This window comes from Vipera berus (assembly GCF_964194415.1).
Source record: "Vipera berus genome assembly, chromosome: 13".
Classification (NCBI taxonomy): domain Eukaryota; kingdom Metazoa; phylum Chordata; class Lepidosauria; order Squamata; family Viperidae; genus Vipera; species Vipera berus.
Genome location: NC_138216.1, coordinates 5,244,373 through 5,262,590, shown reverse-complemented (window position 1 = coordinate 5,262,590; position 18,218 = coordinate 5,244,373). Strand labels below are relative to the sequence as shown.

The 18,218-nt window shown below is 42.4% G+C and overlaps 1 protein-coding gene across 1 annotated transcript in view; it reads left to right on the top strand.

Moving 5' to 3' along the window:
- The first annotated feature begins 437 nt into the window (after positions 1 to 437).
- Positions 438 to 18,218, top strand: part of OTOA (otoancorin) — a 30,675-nt gene continuing 12,894 nt past the window's right edge. The window contains exons 1-22 of the mRNA XM_081338534.1: positions 438 to 499; positions 1,348 to 1,376; positions 1,753 to 1,783; positions 1,874 to 1,901; positions 2,452 to 2,539; positions 3,019 to 3,150; positions 3,700 to 3,935; positions 4,407 to 4,510; positions 4,934 to 5,040; positions 6,405 to 6,544; positions 7,153 to 7,276; positions 8,458 to 8,673; positions 8,915 to 9,082; positions 9,489 to 9,629; positions 10,364 to 10,419; positions 11,758 to 11,875; positions 12,702 to 12,775; positions 13,873 to 14,008; positions 15,063 to 15,253; positions 15,801 to 15,894; positions 16,909 to 17,032; positions 17,118 to 17,305. Of these exons, the coding sequence (XP_081194660.1) occupies positions 466 to 499; positions 1,348 to 1,376; positions 1,753 to 1,783; positions 1,874 to 1,901; positions 2,452 to 2,539; positions 3,019 to 3,150; positions 3,700 to 3,935; positions 4,407 to 4,510; positions 4,934 to 5,040; positions 6,405 to 6,544; positions 7,153 to 7,276; positions 8,458 to 8,673; positions 8,915 to 9,082; positions 9,489 to 9,629; positions 10,364 to 10,419; positions 11,758 to 11,875; positions 12,702 to 12,775; positions 13,873 to 14,008; positions 15,063 to 15,253; positions 15,801 to 15,894; positions 16,909 to 17,032; positions 17,118 to 17,305 (2,559 nt within the window). The 5' untranslated portion in view covers positions 438 to 465. The remainder of the gene's footprint in view (positions 500 to 1,347; positions 1,377 to 1,752; positions 1,784 to 1,873; positions 1,902 to 2,451; positions 2,540 to 3,018; positions 3,151 to 3,699; positions 3,936 to 4,406; positions 4,511 to 4,933; positions 5,041 to 6,404; positions 6,545 to 7,152; positions 7,277 to 8,457; positions 8,674 to 8,914; positions 9,083 to 9,488; positions 9,630 to 10,363; positions 10,420 to 11,757; positions 11,876 to 12,701; positions 12,776 to 13,872; positions 14,009 to 15,062; positions 15,254 to 15,800; positions 15,895 to 16,908; positions 17,033 to 17,117; positions 17,306 to 18,218) is intronic.

The window sequence follows — 18,218 nt, the reverse complement described above, 5'->3', positions numbered from 1 at the left end:
CCCCTTTTGCGACCTTCTGACCAGCCAAGTCAACAGGGAAGCCAAATTGGACGCCCTTAACAACAGCAGGAAGGGCTGTGAAATGGGGCAAAATTCACTTAATAACTGTCTCGCTTAGTGTCAGGAATTTTGGGCTCAACCGGGGTCATAAATTGAGAACTACTTCTCCTGATCTGATATGGTTCTGCCCCTCTGCAAGGGAATAAGTCCATCTGGAGAACATTACGGTGAAAAGGGCATCTTGAGGTCCATCAGAAGATCTTGGGCAGTAGTAAAATCGTCTTGGGCATTCAGGAGCCTACTGTGAGTCTAGTAATCAGTGAATTGTGATCCCTGACTCCCAATTTAGTGACACCCCCTTTTTTTGTCTTTTCAAATTTGGCTTCTCAGCTCCTGGAAAACACCTAAGAAATGTTTCTCCTGGAGTGGAGAATATTTCTCCTGTTGGCCTTAGGGAACCCCACCATGGAATCCGAGAGCCCTCCAAATGGTAACCAAGGTGAGATGAAAAGCTTCTACACCACAAAAATAGACCTCAAAATTTGGGAACAAAAGAATTGAAGTTGCATGTAGATTAGCTGGAACAATAAGGGGACAATGTTTGGGTCACAGGAAAGGAAAAACGAGGAGAAACTCAAAGTTACTGTGGGTTAATTTGGGCCTCATTTGGGTATTATACAATACCATCCTCCTCCTCCTCCTTCTTCTTCTTCTTCTTCTTCTTCTTCTTCTTCTTCTTCTTCTTCTTCTTCTTCTTCTTCTTCTTCTTCTCCTCCTCCTCCTCCTCCTCCTCCTCCTCCTCCTCCTCTTCTTCTTCTTCTTCTTCTTCTTCTTCTTCTTCTTCTTCTTCTTCTTCTTCTTCTCCTCCTCCTCCTCCTCCTCCTCCTCCTCCTCCTCCTCCTCCTCCTCCTCCTCCTCCTCCTCCTCCTCCTCCTCCTCTTCTTCTTCTTCTTCTTCTTCTTCTTCTTCTTCTTCTTCTTCTTCTTCTTCTTCTTCTCCTCCTCCTCTTCCTCCTCCTCCTCTTCCTCCTCCTCCTCTTCTCCTCCTCCTCCTCCTCCTCCTCCTCCTCTTCTCCTTCTTCTTCCTCTTCTTTCTTCCTCCTCCTCCTCCTCCTCCTCCTCTTCTTGTTCTTTTTCTTCTTCCTCCTCCTCTTCTTCCTCCTCCTCCTCCTCCTCCTCACCATCTCCATCTCCATCATCACCAGTTACTTTTAGCTACTATTTGGAGATGCACCATAACATGAATCGCTATCTTTTCAGATCTTTAAGATGCCTTAGTATCTAGTTTTTGGGGAAGCCATTTCTTGCATTTTTTTAAAAAAAATAGTTTTTCCTCTCCCCTTTCCAGATCTACCTCCGCAGCTACAAAGAACCGCGGTCAGTATTTCTTCTTTTTTTTTTGCTTGATCATTTCTGTAACGTTTATGTGTTTCTTTTCAACACGTGCACATTGCCCTCCAAAACAAGGAGTTCCTAGAGAAGCTTACGACAGCACCAAATTACACAAAAGAAAAATAAAATAGTTTTAAGACACTAAAACAGGGGTGTCCAACTGCCAGCCCTTGGACCAGTTGCATCATATGGAGGTTGTGCCCACGTCACGACGACGCGGCAAGTTTGACACCCGTGGACTAAAAGAATAAAACAATAAACAATAACTTTAAAACAATAAAAGCAATACATTAAATAAACATTTCTAACTATTTTTTTTACCATTCCTTTGTTCAACTGTACAAAAATTCTCTTTCTTTAGGAAGATATCATAACTGGGCAGTATTTAAACGGTAATTGGTATTAATTTTCCTTGTCTTATTTTTTTTTTAATCTCACTTAATCTAATTTTATTACCTTTTGAAATATTTCTCTTTTTTCAGCTCTCCTCAACATTCTTCATTTCCAAAGGTAAGCATTTGATCTATGTTTTTCAATGATTTAGCTGGTGGTGCAGGGATAAAGCTGGATTGGATCCCAGTTTCATTGAAATAAGAGCATGCAATTACTTTCTAAATGCAAAAATTGGCATCTGTATTAAAGGAACTCTTGTGCTGAATAGCAGCTCCAGCCAGCATCTGAATTGTTGGTGCAAATCACAATACGTGCTCATCTACAAATGAATTAAATGTGTTTTAACCTAACATTGCATGAATTCAAGCCTGTGGGAAATTAAGCTGGTTGTCCATTACATTAACTGAGACGATTGGGCTGATGGAATAAACTACGGCATCCAAACCATTGTTTATTCCATCAGCCCAATGATCTCAATTTGTGTAACAAACAACTGTAAGTTACCCACAGGCTCTGATTCATGCAGTGTAAACACTGCCAGTATGTAAAAAAAATGAATTGTTCCTAATAATGTTAATTAATTTGGTACATTTTTAACAAGCGTTACATTTCTATGCAATCCTTTAGGATAAATTACTGGGGGGTTTTCTTCTTTTTTTTTTTTTAGCCACAGTATTTGGACCAAAGATCTCTTCAACAAAATCATGGCACATTGCCATGCTCAGAACTTTGCAGTTACTTACGGCAGCTTACAGGTGGTATAGACCTCATATTTTCATTCCTGTAAGGGCTAAAGTAGAAAGGTGACTTTTCAGGAATAAAATAGTGGAAAATTGAGAGGGTTTTTTTGTTGTTGTTACATATCCCGTCCTTCTTGACTAGTTATGTCAGAGTTTGCCCTGCTCCTGTCTCTTATAGACTTGAGATGTTCACATGTTCCATGTATAATTTAGCGAAAGCATTACGACCCAGTAATTCAAGCTGTGGCTGTATTTTAGTGATTGGGGTGGGGGGCACGCTTAGCCTTGGGGTGAAGGGAAGGGGAAAAGCTGTGGGTCGCTCTGGGAAAGACAAAGGATGTCTAGTGGATGGACTTTTCTGGGCTAGAGGGTGGATTTGCTTAGCAAGCATCATCAGAAGGACCCCTGGCATTGGAAATAATAATAATAATAAAAAGTTTTGAGTCTCACCTTCCCATATTTGAACTTGCAAAACTTTCTGCCCTTTTTTTCAGGAATCAATCACCAATTATTTTGAGCATCTTTTCCACAACCCCAGAATGTCCCTTTCAATCTTCCGGGACATGAACCCTGAGGATTTTCAAACAGCCATGAAGTACCTCTTTGGAAAGACCCAGAAGTATTTGGTAAGGTCGGTTGGGTCACTGTGTGTGACTGAAACTGAACAAGTGTGCCTTGTGGTGAGTCTCGTTCTGGGCCCTCCAATATTTTTTTTTCTCTTAAGGAAGACGAGGTATCAGGTGGCGTGGAGACCCTAACTCTAATCTAATAGCCTTTCTTTAAGGTTTCTCAACCTTGACAACTTAAAGATATCTAGACTTCAACTGCCAGAATTCCCCAGCCATCCATACCGAACAGCCTGTGCTGGCTGGGGAATTCTGGGAGTTGAAGTCCATGTATCTTAAAGTTGCCAAGATTGATAAACTTTCCTCTAAGCTATTCCAGTTTTTTGAACCTTTTTCAAATAGGACAATCCGTAGTGTCTGATCACTACCTGTGCTCTTCTGTTTTTCCTCCCTCCCTCCTCCTCCTCCTCCTCCTCCTCCTCCTCCTCCTCCTCGTCACCGATAATTCATTTTCTCTCTGATGAATGTTAAGATTCCTGCAGAGCTACAGTCCAACCCCTGTTGAAGATCTCATTTGCCTTCCCATGGCTCTTTCTCCTGTTTCACCAGGAACTGGGAAATATCCTGATTGACCTACATGGCATAAGAAAAAAACTTCTCCAAAGTCCTGGAGGGAACCGTACCTTGGTCCTTATTACGTTCGAAAAATGCTTTCTGCTCCTCAGCTCTGCTGAATGTGTGGACATCTTAAGCCAGGTCCTTCAAGCTTCTTCGGCCACGTATCTCCAAGCCCACAACGTGGCCAGCTTTCCTCAAGATCTTCACAAAGAGGCTTTCCGTAATCTGTAAGTCATTTTCTCAACAGTTTATTATGCCGAAGGGAAAAAGTTCTTAATATTTGCCCAATGAAAGGGAAGGCTCGGGAAGTTGATGTCCATGAACGCCCAGGGACTTCACCTTCCAACGCCCAACCTGATATTCTGCTCCACCTTGCCTCTTTTTTCAGTACGGGACTTTAACTTTTGTTAAATGTAAGCTGGCTTCGTGCAAAGTCAAGCTCCAGTTTCTAGCCTTACATTTATTTGAGTTTTGGAGACAGGCTGAGACATCTTTTACTTGCTGGTTATTCTAAGGCTCTCCCTCCTGACTCCAAGGCCATTCCCACAGACTATTCCTCAGGAATTCCCTTGCACTAGGAAAATATGGGCTACCCTCTCCGTTAACCAGTTTTTGTGCAGTCCTGAGATATTTTGGCTGGATCCCTTTTTTGCAAACGAACTTCTGGGGTACCCCGTCTGATTCTTTTGGTCTTTCAGGTCCATAGTCTTCAAAGACCTGTACGACAGACTAACCGCAAGTACTCAAAGGGCTGTATACAAGTGGATGGTGCAGAACTTACAAACATCCCATAATGCCAGCAGTAAGTGAAATGTAGCATTTATCTCTGTGCGTGCACATATGCATGGGTCCCTGGGTGTGTTTGTGGGTCATTCTCACAAAAGTACAGCAAGAAGCACCCAACCAGCTGACAGACACTGCAAACGCTAAGGAAAACAGGGCCCAGTTACTATGAGGACAGGAGACTACAAGGAGATTTCAGAATGGTAACCTCGACTGGAAAAGCAAAAATAACCAAACGGCATCAATCAGTTCCTTTCCATTGCCAAGAAAATTATATGAATATATCTTGTACATCCCCAGGAGTCTGCTCTGAAGAAGTTAGCGATGTTTTGATGACATTCAGTAGAGGGCACTAGAACAAAAATAATATTGTAATCGGCTTTTTATATTGCTGATGTTCCTAGAGTTAACTAAGCACGCTGTTAATATTGTGGCCTTCAAGTTTCAGACAATTCCACGTCTTGGGTCAGCGCTGAAAACCTGTGGATTCTCGGGAGGTATATGGTTCACCTCCCCCTGGAAGAAATCAAGAAAATTAACCTGTATGAAGTAAGTAAAAAAAACGCCTGAATATGAAGATAAATTATGGGAGGTCTAAGCAGAAGTGAATCGGGCTTTGCCCATTGACTTTGCTTGCCACAAATTATCTGGGAAGGTTGCAAATAACCCAGGATGCAGTATAACCATTGCAAATATTAATGCTGAAAAGCCGTGGCGGCATAGTGGTTAAAATGCAGTACTGCAGGCTAATTCTGCCCACTGCCAGCAGTTTGATCCTGACAGGATCAAAGTTGACACAGCCTTCCATCCTTCCAAGGTTGGTAAAATGAGGACCCAGATTGTTGGGGGACAAGATGCTGACTCTGTAAACGGCTTAGGTAAGGCTGTAAAGCACCGTGAAGCGGTATATAAGTCTACACGCTATTGCTATTCTATTCCATTCCATTCCATTCCATTCTAATTTCTATTCTATTCTATTCTATTCTATTCTATTCTATTCTATTCTATTCTATTCTATTCTATTCTATTCTATTCTATTCTATTTTATTCTATTCTATTCTATTCTATTCTATTCTATTCTATTCTATTCTATTCTATTCCATTCTATTCCACTCTACTCTACTCTACTCTACTGTATTCTATTCTATTCTATTCTATTCTATTCTATTCTATTCTATTCTATTCTATTCTATTCTATTCTATTCTATTCTATTCTATTCTATTCTATTCTATTCTATTCTATTCTATTCTATTCCATTCCATTCCATTCCATTCCATTCCATTCCATGCTATTCTTACTCTACATTCTATTCTATTCTATTCTATTCTATTCTATTCTATTCTATTCTATTCTATTCTATTCTATTCTATTCTATTCTATTCTATTCTATTCTATTCTATTCTATTCTATTCTATTCTATTCTATTCTATTCTATTCTATTGCCATGGTGATGCAGTGGTTAGAATGCAGTATTGCAGGTTAACTCTGCCCACTGCCAGGAATTCAATCCTGACCAACTCAAAGTTGACTCAGCCTTCCATCCTTCCAAGGTGGGTAAAATGAGGACCCAGATTGTTGGGGGCAAGAGGCGGACTCTGCAAATCACTTAGAGAGGGCTGTAAAGCACCGTGAAGCAGTATATAAGTCTAAGTGCTATTGCTAAATACATACCGGTTGCTGAGCAACTAAATTTTGATCATGTGACCATGGAGATGCTATGACGGTTGTAACTGAAAGGACCAATCAGTTGTAAGTCACTTTTTCAGCGCTGTTGCAACTACAGTCATCAAATGAACGGTTGTAAGTCAAAGCCTAAGCTGTAGGTACAGTAAAATCAGCATATGAGATTTTAAGAATTTTTCAGTCTATGGCTCAAGGAGGCCCATCTGTCTCCATTGTCTTTCTTGCTTAGATGTGGCTGTTTGTCAGCTACGATAACGCAACCAAGCAACTGGATACGGTGTACGATATCACGCCCAATCTGGCCCAAGCTTTCCTGGAAAGAATCAACGCATCTGGCTTTGATATGAGGAACATGTCAACTTTGTACAGGCAAGCTGTACATTTCTTTTCTTTTCTGAGGGTTGCATTTTGAAGCGCTGAGCAGTAGTGGAAAGAGTCTAACCTTGGAAGGTGCGGGTTCTCCATCTGGAGATTGTTAAGAAGAGGTTGGAGAAAACCTCTTTTTTTTGTGGATGGTTGAGGGAGTCTTTTTTGCACGTTGCAGAAGATTGATCGAGAACAGGGGTCTTCATACTTGGCCCTCTGATGACTTGTGGACTTCAACTCCCAGAATTCCTCAGCCAGGCGTGCCTGGCTGAGGAATTCTGGGAGTTGAAGTCCGCAAGTCATCAGAGGGCCAAGTATGAAGACCCTTGGCCTACAAGGTTTTTCTCCTCCTTCCAACTCCTAGATCGTCTTCCAGCTCCATAGTTTCTTCAGAGTTTGGTGAAGTTGTCCAACTGATTTGTTCCATGAGGGAAAACATTCAAATTGGTCAAAGCCCTCCGCTTAATGAGCCCTTCTCAGACTGGAATTCTGTTGCCTGAAATAGGCTTAACAGAGATAGTAAAAAAAAGAAAAGTCAACATCATTTCTCCAGAGGAAAACGACATCTAGAGAAAGGACAAGGCAACCAACTTCTTCTGTTTCTCACACAGGCTGGGTTTGCTGGTTTGTTTCTACCATGATTTGGCAGAGATGGATTCCATCATGGCTCGGGCGTTGCTTCACCAGATGATGAAATGTCACCAGTTGAGAAGTTTCCAGGCCAACGTGCAGAAGGTAGGCAGAGACTGGGACAACATCACCGACGAGGGCCTTGCAGTGACCTCTTGATTTTGATGACTAGAAGTGATAATAGCACTTCATACTGCACTAGCGAGACCACAACTGGAAAACTACATCCAGTTCTGGTCACGATGTTAGAAAAAAGTGTTGAGATGCTGGAGAGTGTGCAGAGAAGAGCAACAAAGATGATCCATGGTCTGGAAGCTAAATCATAGGATGAACAGGTCAGGGAGCTGGGTATGATTCTAGCTTATCGAAGGGAAGGGATATTGATATTGAGGTGATTATGATCGTTCGAAATTTTAGAAAAATCTTTATATTTAATTGTTACCTATCAAACTAATAAGAATGGTATTCATTCAAAGTTGGCAAAGAGAATAAGGAGAATCAAGGAGAGGAGCAACCTAGAACTAAGGAGAAACTTCTTGGCTGTTAGAACAATTAACCAGTGGAACAACCTGCCTCCAGTGAATGCTCCAACACTGGAAGTTTTTAAGAAGAGACTGGACAGCTACATGGTATAGGGTTTCCTGCCTGAGCAGGGGTTTGGACTAGATGACCTTCAAGGTCCCTTCCAACTTTATTATTATTATTATTAGTGGAAGAAGAAAAAATCAGGCAAAGCTATTATGTGGACTTTGGAATATAGAAACTGATTCTTAGTAATTACTTTGTAAATATATGCCCAGACAACATGCTGTTTACCAAATATCAAGATGTTTATGTTAAAAAAAATCAATAAAATATATTTAAAAAAAGAAAAAGGGAAGGGGGCACATGATAACCGTCTTCCAATACTAGAGGGGCTGTTGCTTAGAAGAGGGGATTGGGGCAGGACAAGAATTAATGGGTGAAAGCTTGTCAAAGAGAGAACCAACCTAGAAGTATGGATAAATTTTCAGACAGAACAATTAATCAGTGGAAGAGCTTGCCCCCAGAAGTTATGGGTGCTCCATCCTGGAGGTTTTCAAAAACAGATTGGACAAGCATTTGACTGGTATGGTATAAGGCTCCTGCTATGAGGAGGGGTTGGACTAGAAGACCTTCCAGGGTCCCGTCCAACCCTAGGATTCTATGTTCCGTGAAAACCGTGTGTCTGAGCTTCTCGGCATCAGCTTTTCAAAAAGTTGTGCGTTTCGCTGTGACGACCCTTGGTGTTCTTGAAATGGTTCCAGCTGAAGTCCCAACTTCTCAACGTGGCCGTCCAAAACCAGACGTTGAACGACGTTCTCGGCACCCTCTCAGATGCTGTTGTGGGACTGGCAACCAGCCAGCTGGAAGCTCTTTCCCCCCGAGCTGTCCACTCCGCCATCTCCACTTTAAACCAAGTCTCCAGATGGGCCAAGAGCCAAACCATCATTCTAGCCGGCAAATACCTGCTTTATGAAAAGGTACGTTTGGTTTTCAAAGGCCTTGGTTTGCTTTTAAGGACGGAAAATCTTTTTGCTGTGGTATTCCTTGTAATGGGGAACGTTATGTTCATTCCTAGCTCTCTGCCCTGTTTGCCAGTTGAGTCCACATCGTGGGCCAGTGGTGATTTACTGAACCGTTTGTTGAATAAGGCCAATTGCCTAAGTTCACACTGTCCTTTCAGCCACAAATCCCGGTTTATGTCTTTGGTTCTCTTGCCAGGCATTGTTGTTTCACAATGTTAGTCAAATGGGGGCTTTGGCGCCTGGCATTGACACCCTGTCCTTCTACAATATGAACCCCAATGAACTATCTCAGGCCATCCAGAGTGTCTTGACACAGCGGGCAATGGATTTGACCCCGACTCAAAGACAAGGAATCTTCCGGAAGGTAAATGCTGGTATTTCTGCGCGGTGGAGAACCTGCGAGTGAGATGGAGACCTCGTAGATTTAGAACCAGAAAGATTTCTTCTCCCTTTCCTTCATTTCACGCAATCTTGTCAAGAGGACTAGCTTCTTAGCATAACTAATTCCGCTCTATTGCAAGGTTTGGATTAACAGAATCTTGCAAGTCTGAAACGATGTCTCCCCCCCCACACACCTTTGCAGTCCAAGAAACTAAGGAGGGAGGGTCCCTTCCGAGACGGTTTACCACTTCCCTTTCCTTCTGGGGGCTCAGCTGCCTCTTATCTGACCTTCATCTACCTTGTGTGTCTTCCTCCTGTCTCCCAAGGTAGTTTGCACATGCTATTCCAGGAACTTTTCAAAAGCTTCCCGTTTTTCCCCCCCTCTACAGCTCCTGGCATCTTCGCCGCTCTCGTCGGTCCTCACTGATCTGCCTAGTGCCTTTTTTACCGAGGTCTCCCTGTTTGATTTATGGAAAGCCGGCGGCCTCAATGCGTCGTTGGTGAAAAATAAAGAGCTGAGGACCAGTCAGGTAATCTGGCAGAGCAGCAAGTGGATGGGTGCCTGATAGTATAGAATAGAGCTGGAAGGCACCTTGGAGGTCTTCTAGTCCAGCCGCCTGCTCAAGCAGGAGAACCTACACTGTCTCAGACAGGTGAATGTCCGGTCTCTTCTTAAAAATCTCCAGTGATGGAGCACCTATGATTTCTGGTGCAGAGTTGTTCCACTGGTTGATGACAACCAGGAGGTGGAAGAGAAGGCAAGGCTTTGGGTCAATAGGAGAACCAGAGGAGGCAATTCTCTCACTCTTTGGCCTCAATCTGGATATTCTCCCAATCCTCGTTGTCAGAGGTATCCCCTAAGGCAGGGGTAGGCAACCTCGGCTCTTTTATGACTCATGGACTTCAACTCCCAGAATTCCTGAGTCAGCTATGCTGAGGAAAAATGGAGAGGTTTCCAAGCTGAGCCATGCTGGCTCAGGAATTCTGGGAGTTGAAGTCCATGAGTCATAAAAGAGCCGAGGTTGCCTACCCCTGCCCTAAGGGCTCAGAAAAGTCCAAGATGGCACAGCCAACCAGGTAATGGAGGCTCGCCCCCCTTTTAATCAATGTGTGTCACTTGTAAAAGAGGGCAGGGCTTTGATTGCGTGGTTACAGTATATGCTGGCTGGGGAATTCTGGGACTTGAAGCCCACCTCTCTTCAAGTTGCCAAAGTCAAAGGGAAATTGCCGTAGCCTAGAGATCTCTTCTCTCTTTCATTTTCAGGCTTTGTTTCTCTACGAATTATTGTCAAGGAAGACTTCCCTGTCTGATCTCTTAAGGTAAGGAAGCCTCCGTTGGGCTTTAATCCTTGCATTACAGGGAGAATGTAGGCTCCACGTCGAAGTCACCCCTCAGCAGTGCTGGACCTCAACATGAGTCTTCAGTTAGTTTGGATGCTAAAAATTTTCCTCCAGTTTTGTGAGACTAAATGTTCTTAAGAATTCACATTTTACCCAAATGTCCAAGACAAGGACTGCTGAATTTTTGAACTCTATGTGCCTAGACCTACTGATCTATCTATCTATCTATCTATCTATCTATCTATCTATCTATCTATCTATCTATCTATCTATCATCTATCTATCTATCTATCTATCTATCTATCTATCTATCTACCTATCTATCTACCTACCCACCCACCCACCCATCCAACCATCTATCAACATATATCTCTATCTATCTATCTATCTATCTATCTATCTATCTATCTATCTATCTATCTATCTATCTATCTATCTATCTATCTATCTATCTATCTATATATCTACCTACCTACCCACCCATCCATCCATCCAACCATCTATCAACATATATCTGTATCTATCTATCTCTCTATCTCTCTATCTCTCTATCTCTCTATCTCTCTATCTCTCTATCTCTCTATCTCTCTATCTCTCTATCTCTCTATCTCTCTATCTCTCTATCTCTCTATCTCTCTATCTCTCTATCTATCTACCTACCCACCCACCCATCCAGCCAACCATCTATCAACACATATCTGTATCTATCTATCTATCTATCTATCTATCTATCTATCTATCTATCTATCTATCTATCTATCTATCTATCTATCTATCTATCTATCTATCTATCCATCCTCTATCTATTCTATCTATCTATCTATCTATCTATCTATCTATCTATCTATCTATCTATCTATCTATCTATCTATCTATCTATCTATCTATCTATCTATCTATCTATCCACCCACCCACCCATCCAACCATCTATCAACATATATCTCTATCTATCTATCTATCTATCTATCTATCTATCTATCTATCTATCTATCTATCTATCTATCTATCTATCTATCTATCTATCTCATCTCTATCATCTATCTATCCTGTCTTCTCTCTGTGTGCGTGTCTCCAGACAGAGGTCGTACAGCTACTACAGCACCCATGCTCCTTCACCCATTGGCCATGCTGGCTGGAAATTAGAGCACTTGTAATAGAACTTTTTGGAAAGACACGAATTGAAAGAGAGGAATTTGATCCTTAGAAAACCTTCTTTTTCAGAGATCAAATGTAATTGAATGAGAGGGAACATTCTTAAGAATTAAATTGGATCTTACACATTCTTACTTTCTATTTTTTTTTCTCTTTTCCTCCAGAAATGAACAGCTGTTGAAAGGACTGGCCTGCTGGCATATTGAGAATTTGAGTGCAATCACTTTTTTGAACATTTTCCATATATTTGAAAAGCAGCTTCATTTGCTGTCCCCCTTCCAGGTCAAATATGAACATATCCTAATACATTTCTTTTATTTCTAACAGAAGGTTTCTTAAGTATCTGTTTCATGATTTCAGAGGTTCACCTAGGGCAAATTAAATGCAGAGACATTCTTGCAATATGCATTTTAAGGAGAACACCTTTTAAGGAGAATTGCATTTTAAGGAGATTTCACATTTTGGAAATAGTGTAGTAGAAAAACAGCAAAAACAGCTTCCTGAATTCGGCACTTCTCTGAATTTGAAAAAAAATCTCACTTTTATCTAAGCAAATCCATGAAAGCATAGATGTTAAATTTCATACACATCTGTGTATGTGTGTGTGTGTGTGTGTGTGTGTGTATTACACATTATGAAAGTAACACACCCAAAATGTGTTATTTTGTGGGCATAAATTGCTTGCAAATTGTGTTTAGGGACTCTACAGGGAATGTGCCAATTTTTTTAAAATCACAAATGTGCAGGATAATAATAATAATAATAATAATAATAATAATAATAATAATAATAATAATAATAATAATAATAATGATGATGATGATGATGATGATGATGATGATGATGATGATGATGTTGGAAGGGACCTTGGAGGTCATCTAGTCCAACCCCCCCCGCTCAGGCAGGAAACCCTATACCATTTCAGACAAATGACAAGCATTAATTTGAGATCATACTGACTAAGTGTGAAATTGACTTGACAATGGATTAAAATTACTGGCATGTGTAGAAAAAAAATAGCATGTGTAGAAAAAAAATAGTCACTCAGGATTACAGCCTTTATGTGTTTTGTTTCTACGTAATCACATTTGGAAAATCCTTTTTGCAGCTCAATTGTCTGGCTTGGAAATTCTGGACCATTTCTGAAGCATCTCTCCCTCCCTCCCTCTTAGCTGTGCTTCCGTAAGCCATTCTTTTTCATTACCTTTCTTTTCTTTTTTTTCTCCCACCAGGGGGAAAAACATTATGAAAATTATAGATCTTTATAGTGCCAATTGTAAATGCCATATAGTATCCCAGCCAATATTCAGACGTTTCTTTCATGGTTCCCCCCCCCCCCAAGAAAGTACAGTATTTCTGATAGCTGCCGTGTCTCCAAATAATGAAAACCCTTTAATTTGATTTTAATTATGACATTTGGCATTAGGATTTGAAAGGACCATATGAAAGACAAAGAATTATTTCATTGTAATCATAAGATAGCCACTAACTATGCGTACAATGAAAGTTACACTTCAAATTCGGTAAATACCTTGAGATGGATTGAGATTTAAACTCAAGGAATGTAGAGATTGTTAAAACGTTCTCGCACTAACATTCGAAGTATTATTATCACTAATTGGATTTGAGGCTAAGTGGCCACTTTACTAATTCTTTGGCAGAGACACGATTCAATTTGTTGATGCAACGCTCAGTCGAATATGAATAGCTGGGTGAATTTCACATTCAAATTTATCCATATAACTTAAAGGAAAGGCTGCAAGGAATCTACACTCTATGTTTTTATTATTATTATTGAAAAAGATCTTTGATCTCTTTTTTGGGGGGGAGAGCTACAAAATGTTCTCCTTTAAATTGGAAACCATTCTTGGATTTTGCTGTTACCTACGGTGCCCTATGCAAAACATGGGGTTTCTTTTCTGTAGAATCATATTTCAACTGGATCTATAATTTTCATTACCTGTTTAATGCTCACTGTGTAAGGGATTTGTGCCGTGCTGAGTATGTTCAGTTTGAAATTCAGTAGGGATGACTAACTGCAACTTTTTTTGTTTGTTTTTGGTTTCGTATGGGTTTTTTTTTTGTCTGTCGTTCTCTCTCGCTATCTCTTCCTTTCAGTAAAATGTTATTTAAAAAGTTATATGAGCAGCTGGAGGTAAACCTTTTCTGATTCAGCTGCCCTCAGGTGCGTAGGTTAGAGACAGGAGAGAAACAAATTAATCTCCTCCTGTGGAATTTCTGCATTTTCACAAGGTGAACTTTGGAAAACTTTCTCTTAGTCCCGAGTTCCTGGAATCTGTCACGGGATCCCGCTGTGTCCCTTTTCTAATCAGTTTGGGAAAGGTGGACCTGGATCGTCTCGTTTGGAGCGAGCAGAAGAAAAAAACTCTCCTGCGGAAAATCCAGCACTGCTTGGTAAGAACATCCGTGGTTTCAATTCCGAGCCTGTTTCTCCTTCAAGCTGATGTACCACAGTTCGTTTAGCGACCGTTGAATGTTACAAGGGCACTGGGAAAAGTGACTTGTGACCGTTTTGCAAACTCGCCACCTTTGCAGCATTCCCACGGTCACGTGATCAAAATTCAGGTAGCAACAGCAGGAGCACGTAAACTTATATACCGCTTCACGATGCTTTCCAGCTCTTTCTAAGCAGTTTACGGAGTCAGCCTGTTGCCTCCCCACAACAATCTGGTTCCTCATTTTACCGTCCTCAGAAGGACGGAAGGCTGAGTCAACCTTGAGCCGGTCAGGATTGAACTGCTGGCAGTGAGCAGAGTCAGCCTGCAATACTGTATTCTAACCACTGCGCCAACACGGCTCAGATAGCAATAATGATCGTACTTAGACTTATATACCGCTTCACAATGCATTACAGCCCTCTCTAAGCAGTTTACAGAGTCAGCCTCTTGCCCCCAACAATCTGGGTCCTCATTTCACCGACCTCAGAAGGACGGAAGGCTGAGTCAACCTTGAGCCGATCAGGATCGAACTCCTGGCAGTGGGCAGAGTCAGCCTGCAACGCTGCATAAATATGAGTCAGATGCTTGGCAACTGACTCATATTTATGACGGTTGCGGTGTCCCGGGGTCACGCGGTCCCTTTTTGCGAACTTCTGACAAGCAAAATCAACGGGGAAGCCAGGTTAACAACCGTGTTACTAACTTAACAACTGCAGTGATCGACTTGACAACGGTGGCAAGAAAGGTCGTAAAATGGGGCAAAACTCACTTAACAACCGTCTTGCTTAGGAACACAAATGTTGGCTCATTTTTGCTCACAAGTCGAGGACTATCTGTAATGGTATGTGGGAAAGGCCTGGGGAGGCAAAGAGAGGCTGCCTGGGGAATGGCCAGATAAAAGGGAGCAGAGCCCAGAGAGGCCTAGTGGGCGGAGCAAGAGGTTCTGGAGGGACCCACCTTAGCTTCTCCGCTTCTCAATTCAGCTGCTGAATGGATGTGGCTCATTTCAGGAAGATTCGGTGGCGGATGAATATACCGTGGATGTCTTGGGCAATCTCCTTTGCCATTTGCCCCCCGCGGTCATCTGTGAGGGGGTCTCCCCAGAAGTGATGACAGTGATCCTCCACCGATACGGCCAGTGCCCCCATCTCAGCTACGAGCAGAAGATGGGCATTAAGCAGAGACTGATTGAATTGCATGGGTAAGATCTTTGCAGGCTCCCCTCGAGTAACAACAGCCAAAGAAGAGCGCGATGGCTTAATGATGGTTAAAGACGCTGAGGTTGTCAGCTGGAAGGCGGATAGCCCAGGTTTGAGACCTGAGCGCTGCAGGATGGGGTGACTTGCCTCAGCTCCCACCCATCTAGCAGTTCAAACGCAGGCAAATGCAAGTACGGTAGATAAATAGGTACCACAGCGTTCCGTGTGCCTCAACGTATAGTCATGCTGGCAAAGCGACCGTAGAAATTGTCTTCAGACAATGCTGGCTTTCTCGGCCAAGAGGTGGAGATGACCATCAGGCCCCAGAGTTGGATGTGACTGGACAGTGGAGAAATTTTTACCTTTTTATCAAAAAAAAAAGCCACTACAAGAAACCCATTTTTTTTTCTAGCCCAAAACTCATTACTCCTTTCACCTACTCTTCTAACGTGTGAATTCTACCGGTACACACACACACACACACACACACACACACACACACACACACGGCAAATCCCAACCTTTCTTTTTACAACTTTGCTTTTCCAGCTCCCCAAGAAACTGGACATTTGAAACAATTAAGGACCACCGAGCTTTTATTGTGTTATGGCCAAAGGATGAATTGATTGCCCTGCTGGAAAAGGTATTTGCGATGCTCCGCTAAAAAAGCATGGAGAAGCTAAGCACCTATGATTAGCGTGATGTGTAAACTGGGATGGCATTTCTTAGCTTAATCCAGCCACAGAGTTTCTAATGTAGGCAGAATCCCATTTATCTTCTTGATCTCCTGGACGTAAAGTTCAGATAGGAATAAAACGAATACATGAATAAATAAGGAAGAGATTGCTTTGTTAATGACAGAAAGTTGGCATCACAGATGAACACAGATCAACAGTCCTCACTGATTAGGAATCCACAGTTAATAAAATGGGACTCGGAAGAATGGGTGATTGAAGATACAAGACACAGACCCCAACCCCCCCTTTAAGTTTGCCTTTAAGGTTTTCCTTAGGAAATCTTATCCTCTTCTCTTTCGTTATGCTCCTAAGGCCGTTTCCCCTACTACTGACTCATGATACCTCCAGTCATCACTGAAATAAACAGCATAATGGGACCTTGGAGGTCCTCTAGTCCAACCCCCTGCTCAGGCAGGAAAACCTGTACAATTTCAGACAAGCGGCTGTCCAGTCTCTTCTTAAAAACTTCCAGTGTTGGAGCATTCACCACATCTGGAGGCAGGTTGTTCCACTGGTTAATTGTCCTCACTGTCAGGAAGTTTCTCCTTAGTTCCAGGTTGCTTCTCTCCTTGATGAGTTTCCATCCGTTGCTTCTTGTCCTGCTTTCAGGGGCTTTGGAGAATAGCTTGACTCCCTCTTCTTTGGGACAGCCCCTGAGATATTGGAACACTGCTATCATGTCATCCCTCACCCTTCTCTTCATTAAACTACACATTCCCAATTCCTGCAGCCATTCTTACTTACCTTTTAAACCCTGTAACTTTGCCACAAGGATCAGATGATTCTAAGACAAGCTAGAAGGTGCTGGTTAGGAACAGGAGATGCATCTTATTACACCTTCTTCAGGGCCTTCGATCAAAGCAAGAGTGACTTAAAAATCCTCATCGTTTATTTTATTTTATTTTCATTCCCTCTTGAAGTTTCCGGACTTCATCTCGGAAATAGCATCCCGACCCATCTCGTCACCCAAGCAGCTTCTCTTGGCTCAGTTTGAATCTCTTTATGCCTCCAGAATTCCAACCCAACCGTCTAATTCAACTTCGGGTAAGCGATTCGCTTAGCTCTGGCAATTTGGGGCCGTACGTCAAGGACTAATCTGTATCTTAACATGTTTTTTTTCTGTTTCTAGGCTGCGAAGGTGTCATGGCACCCTCTTCGGATGAGATTATAAAATTATCGGAAGCAAACATGTTTTGGTCTGCCCAGGAACTGAGCTGTATGGAAAGCAGAACGTTTGCCCGAACTGTGGAAATCCTTGGCTCAGTCCGTCGTTTTAACGCCTCGCAGCTGGCTGTCTTGAAGGAAAAAGCTAAGCAGGTAATTATAAGAGGGGACCAGAAGAAAACCAGAAGGATCCATTAGACCTGCCTCTGAGGCTTCCACATGCCCAGTTTATTAGTGGTAATCCTTGATTTACAACCGTTTAGGGGTAGGCAACCTTGGCTCTTTTGTGACTTGTGGACTTCAACTCCCAGAATTCCTGAGCCGGCATGGCTCAGCTTGGAAACCTCTCCCTTTCCCCTCAGTGTGGCTGGCTCAGGAATTCTGGGAATTGAAGTCCACAAATCTTACTAGACCAGGGGTAGGCAACCTTGGCTCTTTTATGACTCGTGGACTTCAACTCCCAGAATTCCTGAGCCGGCATGGCTCAGCTTGGAAACCTCTCCCTTTCCCTTCAGTGTGGCTGGCTCAGGAATTCTGGGAATTGAAGTCCACAAATCTTACTAGACCAGGGGTAGGCAACCTTGGCTCTTTTATGACTCGTGGACTTCAACTCTCAGAATTCCTGAGACGGCATGGCTCAGCTTGGAAACCTCTCCCTTTCCCCTCAGTGTGGCTGCCTCAGGAATTCTGGAAGTCCACACGTCATTAAAGAGCCAAGGTTGCCTACCCCTGGTATAGGGTCTCCTGCTTGAGCAGGGGGTTGGACTAGATGACCTCCAAGGTCCCTTCCAACTCTATTCTGAATCTTAATGTCAGGAACAGTCTGGGCAATGACATCATCTTAATCCAACTCACTTTCTCCCATGCTGACCAACTGCCTATCTTTCGTCTTTTTAGGCTGTGCTTGCTTGCTTTAGCCCAATATATAAAGCTTTTGGCTTTTATGCCGTGATGCTACCCATTGTGGGCCATTTGCTAAGCTATGATTAAACTGTAGCTGAGAACAATTTCGGGATCCATTCCATAATCACTCAGATGTTTGCAGCAGTTTAAGAGAGAGAGAGAG